The 7,111-nt window shown below is 43.0% G+C and overlaps 1 protein-coding gene across 1 annotated transcript; it reads right to left on the bottom strand.

Annotated features, from left to right (window-relative positions):
* Window positions 1–2,304: 2,304 nt before the first annotated feature.
* GKN2 (gastrokine 2) lies at window positions 2,305–4,414 on the bottom strand. Its single transcript, XM_014892084.2, has 4 exons — window positions 4,304–4,414; window positions 3,702–3,812; window positions 2,753–2,906; window positions 2,305–2,441 (listed from the first exon to the last, which is right to left on the bottom strand). Exons 1-4 carry the CDS (start codon window positions 4,388–4,390, stop codon window positions 2,350–2,352), a joined length of 444 nt encoding a protein of 147 aa, XP_014747570.2. The 5' UTR covers window positions 4,391–4,414; the 3' UTR covers window positions 2,305–2,349.
* Window positions 4,415–7,111: the final 2,697 nt, after the last annotated feature.

Below are 7,111 nucleotides of genomic sequence, written 5' to 3'. Positions count from 1 at the left end.
CTCTGCTCCCAGGGAGCAGGGACAGGAGGAGAGGGAACAGCCTCAGGCTGGGCCAGGAGAGGTTCAGGGTGGATATTGGAAAAAGTTCTTCACTGTGAGGGTTGTAAAGCTGCCCAGGTCAATGTTGGAGTCCCCATCTCTAGAAGTGTTCAAAAACCATGTGTATGTGGCACGTGGGGACATGGTTTGATGGTGACCATGGTGGTGGTGGTGGGCTGATGGTTGAACTCAATCACCTTAAAGGCCTTTTCCAACCTTAGCAATTCCATGATTCTGAGTTTTCCTTCATATAATGAACATTCAGTGCAGAGCCTTTGCTGACAGAGGGTGGATTTAGAGACTGACATTTTCAGACTACAGTCAACAATTGGATCTGATCTTCAAGGACTTTTTATCTATTGCTGATTTTTACCTCTTTGGTCTTTCCCTGTAGTCCAGTTGCAGGATAAGAAAAAATAGATTAATTATAGTCCAAGACAGGTTCATAAAGCATATTGTAAACTGTGGCCTAGTCAACAAAGAATGAAATGGCAGGAAATAGCAAGGGCAAATACAGTATCAATAAATAAAATATGAAACTTCTTTCTCCTGCCTAAGTCCTTTTCTCTGGTTTGTTCAAAGCTGGCTGTACATTCCTGTTTGCCCTGTGATTAGTTATTTTAAATTGAGAATGAATTTCTTTTGCCCTGCAGCCTTCGTGTTTGTTAGTGATACCAGTAGGCTGAGGCTCAAGGGCTGTAAATTCAGAGCTGCAATTTGCCCATCTGTGTGCTGTCATGAGAACAGAGGAAAAACTTTTCCAGAGTTTTTCTCTGGAAAATGGGGAATCAGAGCATGGTTATATGAGCTGTGTGATTTATGGCTCTTCCTGTGCTTCCTCCTCTCTGTGTTGGGAGCTGCACCCCAAGAGGTGCAGCAGCCTCACAACAGATTTGCCCCTGAGATGCTGCATCCAGAAGTTTCCCATGAGCTGGACACCTGGACATTGGAGAGGCTGTGAGAGGAGATGGGGAGCTGAAGCTTTATTTACCAAACAACAAACACAGAGCTCAAAATGCAAACATAATAGATAAAAATATATTCCTCACAGGCCTGACTGATACCATGAGCTTACAAACTAAAATTAAATCTAGAAACAATATTCTTCCATTTGTGAGGAAGGCCAGGAACTCTGCCTTCCTATCTGCCTATTAAATGGCAGATAATGGGTTATTGAGGCTGGTTTCAGGGTCCACAGAACATAGAACAACTATTCCTGGATTTAATTAACAAAGTTTGATACTACAGAATAATTTTTTGGATTACCAAGAACCTGCAGGCTGTTGTGAATATAATTAATCTAAAAGAACATCTTCACCATGTGATGAAATGCTCTTTTGTTAAATAGCAGATGCTTTGACCATGAGCCTGATTTGAAAATAACAAACTGCAGACCTGGGGCCATTTTCCTCCAAAGGAATGTCTTGCCCTCTGGCAGCCACTCAAAGCTCCAATAAACAGTAAACATTCAGTCTGCATCCCCACAACAGACAGCCCTTCCAAGCCCTGGAGGGAAGGGTGTGTGAGTTCACCCATTCCCTGGGATCTGCCCTAGAGCAAGCAGGGGGCCCCAGCACTGCCCCATCCTGGATTTCCATCAGCTCCTGACACAAAGGCCTGTCCAAGGCACGTGGGACACTCAGCAAGTGGTCACAGCTCTTTGTGCCCTGCCATTGTGTAAAAGGAAAACTTTATTCCAAGGTATAAATTTTTAGGACTGGGACAGTGTCCTCTATCCAGGCTTGGAAAATGTCCAAAACAAAAATCTCTTTGTCCCCCTGCAGTCATTCAAACTGCTGCAAATTTCCAGTGGCCCTGCAGAATTGAAGCTGTTTTGCAAATGTGGGTAACATGGATCTGCTCCCCCCTTTTATCTTCATTCACCTGTTTGCTCCCTTCCCTAGCCATCCTACATAAGGTGAGCCAACACCTGGAGGGATGCTGATGCCAAAGTGAAATTCTCCACTGGAAAAATCTGTTCTGTTTCTGTTTCTTCTCTTTATGAAGCACAAACCAGTGCCTGGGCCATGCTGCAGCCACAGCACAGGAATGGACCAAATGGAAATTTGTCTTTTCTGCAGGGCAACTCACAAGGCCCATTGTCATTGTGTTCTGATTTTGGGTAGAAGAATCAGGCAAAGCATTCTATTTATTTATTAAAGCATTATATTTATTTGTTTGTCATAGATTTGTTATGCATCAAAGCTTTGGATAGACAGGTTGAGCCTTGTACCCGAGTTCTCTTCCAGCTGGAGAACATGGTTACCATCACTAAAACATGCAAAAAGGCATTTCCTTGCAGCAGAAATGTCAAGATCCAGTTGCAATGAGTTCTTCACAGATTTTAAGGCCCAAAATGCTTGGAATCCCAGCACTGGCACAGCCATCAACATTCGTTAGTGCTAAAAAATCCCAAGAAAATGAAGATAGTATTAGTATCAGTATTTATATCAGTATCTATCTCAGTATCAGTATCTCCTGACCAGATGAGATCCCTGTATCCAGCTAGGAAAAGTCTTAAATACACAAATCTCAACCCCCAATTATGTCCCTGTTCAAGGCTTCTGTTTGTCTCAAAACTGTGCAAAACATTTGTGATGCAACTCAGTGGGAAGAAATGTCTGCACAGCTCCAAGGTACCACGAGGATTTGGGTTCAAAGGGGAGGAAGGTGCCCTTGGGGCAGAGCCACAATGCCCTGATCTGTGACTTACGTTCAGTGGCCACCAGCTCGTAGAGAGGCAGCCCCGTGCAGAGATTTTCAATGTGTTTTCCATAGAGAACCCAGTCTTGAAAATCCCCCAGCCTGGAACTGCCAGGTTGGAACTGGGCCCACACATTATTTGGAGAGTATACATTCTTCATGGTCTGAGAAGAAAAGGTTAAACACCATCAGAAATGTAGTTTTAGCTTCACTCTATTCTGGGACACCCTTTGAGAAGGTTCCCAAACATAAAATCACCTTTCTTTGCCTCACCAAAAAACATTAGACAAAAAAGCTTCATGCTTTAATTAAAAAAAAAAAAAAAATCATCAATCTATTCAGTAACAAAATTCACTAGATATTAATTATGTCAACACAGCAAGCCTGAGGCGTATTGCTGCCATAATAAGTTCTATTATTGGCATCAAGTTTTGCTGTAAATGTGCTACTGGGCTGACACAAATCGGGCCAGAACTCCAGTTCACTTCCAGGCAAAACTTCAAGTCTCCTTCTGAAACCTCAGCCTGAATAGGGAAGTCAAAATCTGGTCAAAGTAAATTGATCTCTGCCTTCTGTTCTGAGAAAAAAAAATAAAATCAAGCAATGTCAAGGTCAAAATATCAGCAGGACAATGAATAAAGGGAAAGTTTGCCTGAACTTATATTGTGATCCCCTCAAAATAGCCAAATTACATCAGTTCCAAGGACAAGGGATTGTACAGCTCCAGACACCTCGACAACCCCCCATAAAACTGCAGGGGGGCCATGATAGTTCATTATCTTAAAAGAATGTTCTGCATGATATTCCCTTCAAGCTGTGCTTTGTCAGAACAGCTCCATCATTGCTAAGACAGCACAAGTCATTCTTGAGCTGCTTTAGGGGCAGAGTGGAGAGTCCCCCTCACACCACACTGATCCCATCCCTTCCTTGCCAGCAGTGAGGGCTCCCCACAAAGTCACCTCTCTCTCAAAAGCCAGATGTCCAATCTCGTTCAGCTCTGGCATAAATTCCTTCTTTATTTTCATGATAAAGCAGGCATTTCGTGAAAATAACCTGGTTGCAATATACCCCTGTAATGGAAAGAATTGAGGTTAAATCATTAGAAGTGGATAATGCTGACATTTGTTGGTGCTCTTTACTCTGGGGCAATCTGAAGGAACAGCAAGTGGCTGCAGAGGCTGCTGCTGTGGAATGACTGCATTTCCTTTGTCTCCTTTGGCGAACGCAGCCAGCCTGTCCTGGTGCCTGTCCCTGAGACTGGAAGCATCATTTCTGAGAGATTTCTGCTGCCCATGAGTGCTGGCAGTCCATCCTCATCTCTAGCCCCATTGAGTCAGGGACCTTCTCACTTCAGGAACTACCACCACAGGTTTCATTACAAGTCCTTTAAACTGCCCCATTGCACGAGTGAAGAAAGGAGATGGCCAAGGAGGAGAAAAAGTGCTGGGGGTCCTCAAAGAAACAGGGTTCCAGGACAAGATGTGAGAATGCACTAAAATAATTTCTGATTTTAAAAGTTTCCTCAGGGGTCAATTCAAGGCAGATTCTTGGATTTACTCACATGTCTGTAGTCAAAAATGGTGTCAGAGGAGTAGACACCAGAGCGGACGTGGACATCAACGATGTGCTCCTCATTGTGGATGGTCATGGTCCCAGTGACATAGTTGCTGACAGGATCTCGCAGGACAAAGGTCTTTGGTAAAAAGGACAAAATCATTGTTCATCACCTGGCTTCCGTCTTTAGCGGGCACAACAACCCCCAATGCTTTCTGTCTCCCCCAGTACTTTAGTATTTAGTAAATAATAAATCCCTTAAGAACCCTGGAGCAACCTGAGGAGGCTCTTGAGCTGGAGGTCAGTTATCAAACAGGCCCTTCTGCAGGCTGAACAAAACCTGCATGGGATATCACAGTCATTCTGGGCAGCAGGGACTGACAGAAGACTGCTCCAGTTCCCAAATGTTTGACTGAGTTAAGGGGACCTCTGTCCCCCTGACTTCTTCTTACTTTGCACCTGTACAGAACCTCTGGCAAAAGCTCTTTTTCTCTACACTTAACAATAAGCAACTTGTTGGTTTTAGTTTCTTCTGTGGTTTTCCTTCTATTCTATTCCCCCTGCCCAGGAATCCAACACATTTTAAACACTCGTGCAGGACAAGGCTCATCACTCTACTCACGTTCAATGCAGAAGTCTGAGCCCAAAAGACTCCCAGGCAAATGAGGACTGCAGCCTGTGAAAGGAATCAGAATTCTCACTTGTCAGAAACACCAGGCAGTGCCATAAAAAACCCAGGCCATGAACTGAGGAAAGGAGCTGGAGCACCAGTTTGAAAAATTACCCACTTAGCATGTATATTAGCTGAAAACAACTCTAATTCTTCATTGTAAAATTTTTGCTATCAGGCTCTCCTTTGCCTGTAACTGAAAAAGCAGAAAAACTTTACCATTACATTTCTGCAGTTTTCAGAAGTCCCTCCTTGATGCCATGTTGCTTCTTGATTTGCCTCTACAACTGCAATTATTAAATGATAATAAATAATAAACCCCCCTTCTGAACTGTATTCAGTTCTGTATTCTTTGTTCAAATGAGACGTCCACTGACTTTGCTGACCCATGAAATGTAAATTCTCCTCTTTCCACGCAAAGAAACAACACGGAGATCGTATTATTGTACCACTGTATTGCACCACTTACTTGAGCATCTTCTCTATCCTTTCATTCTTAAAAGTGAGAAACTTATAGAATTAAAAGTTCAACAGAAATGGAGATACTCACAAATCTCTTCATTTTTCTTTCAGATGAGAACAAGAGGCTGCAGAAGGTAAGAACGCAAGGAAATCCCAGAGACCTTCAACTTTTATATCTTGCTGGAGGTGTGGGAAACACTTGACAGAACTTTCCTTCATGACTCGAACAAGTCCATATCTACATGTCGTAAGCCTCCTATCTGAATTTTGGGTTGGCACAGATAACCTGACCCAGATATATTTAAAGCACTCAGTAAGTCTCAGTAAATCAATCACTCTGCAAATGGCTATTATTCACTGGTTTAAACTTTAGTCTTGCTGGTTCTATTTTTTTAAATATTTAACAGGATATTTTCCAGAATTAAATGACACTGGGAATAACACTGCCATTTATTCACACAAAGTGCATTTTGTCTTCTGAAACAAAATCCCTAACAGCCTGATGGATAGTCTGCAGAGAAATGCTAGGAAGAAACTCCTGTGTCATGGTGGCCTTCATGTCAGCCAACAAACAGACCAGTTCTTCAGCCATTTCTTTCATTGAAGATATTGGATGGGCCCTGAGACACCTGACAGTGAGTGACATCCCTGCCCATGGGCAGGGGCTTGAAACTGGATGATCTTTAAGGCCCCTTCCAACCCAAACCACTGTGGGACTCCATGATTGCATTCTGTGTGCAGGGACTCTTGACAAGAAGTGCTGCTCATTTTTGATCAGTGTCCACCAGGAACAGAGCACATGCACTGAAATGAGTGACAGAGCTGGGAACAACAGCTGTGCTTCACAGGACAGCCTGGGCCACTTCTGGCCTCCTCAGCACAGGAAGGACTGACACGAAAACTCAGAGGCTCCATGGTGCACACAAGCTCACAAACAAAGGGAGCAGGATGGGGATCCCCCTTTAAAGCTGCCATTGATTTCTGCATTTTGTGAAAATGCCAATGACCACGATGTGGCCATGAGAATGTTCTCTGGTGTTCTCAGGTGACTGCGACCTTGCCTGGACTCCTCCTCATCTGCTATTCTGCACCAGCCAGTGCTGGCACCTGGATGAATCACACTCTACTTTCTACTAGAAGGTCGTAATCAAGGCTGGTTCCCTCCTAACAAAACAAGAACTCAAACTAACAGCAAACACATTTCTGTAATTTCTCTTATCAGAAAAAAAAGGAGATTGTACAGAAATATCTCTCAGCAAACAGGCCTCAATGGAAAAAGAAAAAAAAGGAAATTGCACACATTTGCTTTGTGCCACCTAAGTCCACACGAGAAAAGGTTATCTCAAGTATAACAATGCTGTGCTGCTAAGCAATATATCAGAAAACACATAAACAGATATCAAATTCTGCTAAACTCAGACTAATTAGGTTGATGTTGCACTCCTCTTAAAAGCTGGGTCTGTCCCTTCTTCTCAAAAGATTCTTTATTTTTAAGATTACAGGTATGTCAGAAACAGTAGATTTCAACTGTCAAGTAAGTATTTCACAGCAGGGCAATAACAGGGTTCTGGCACAACAAGTTAAAAAAAAGCTTAATTTAACTTTTCCTCTGTGATTATGCCTTCATTTACTCATTTTGTTTGAAGAACACTTGAGAAGCAGCAGCTTCTGATTCCCTCAGCA

Source organism: Sturnus vulgaris, chromosome 28 (genome assembly GCF_052056855.1).
Source record: "Sturnus vulgaris isolate bStuVul1 chromosome 28, bStuVul1.hap1, whole genome shotgun sequence".
NCBI classification, from domain to species: domain Eukaryota; kingdom Metazoa; phylum Chordata; class Aves; order Passeriformes; family Sturnidae; genus Sturnus; species Sturnus vulgaris.
The sequence above is the reverse complement of the archived record's forward strand: the minus strand, read 5'-3'. Positions and strand labels throughout refer to the sequence as shown.

Bases quoted from the DNA above. Each gene is read 5' to 3' on its own strand.
- GKN2 (XM_014892084.2), bottom strand. From the start codon at position 4,390: ATGACCATCCACAATGAGGAGCACATCGTTGATGTCCACGTCCGCTCT. The intron at 3,813-4,303 runs GTGAGTAAATCC...TTTCCATTACAG, and splicing joins CCATTTTTGACTACAGACAT to GGGTATATTGCAACCAGGTT. The intron at 2,907-3,701 runs GTGACTTTGTGG...TTTTCTTCTCAG, and splicing joins ATCTGGCTTTTGAGAGAGAG to ACCATGAAGAATGTATACTC.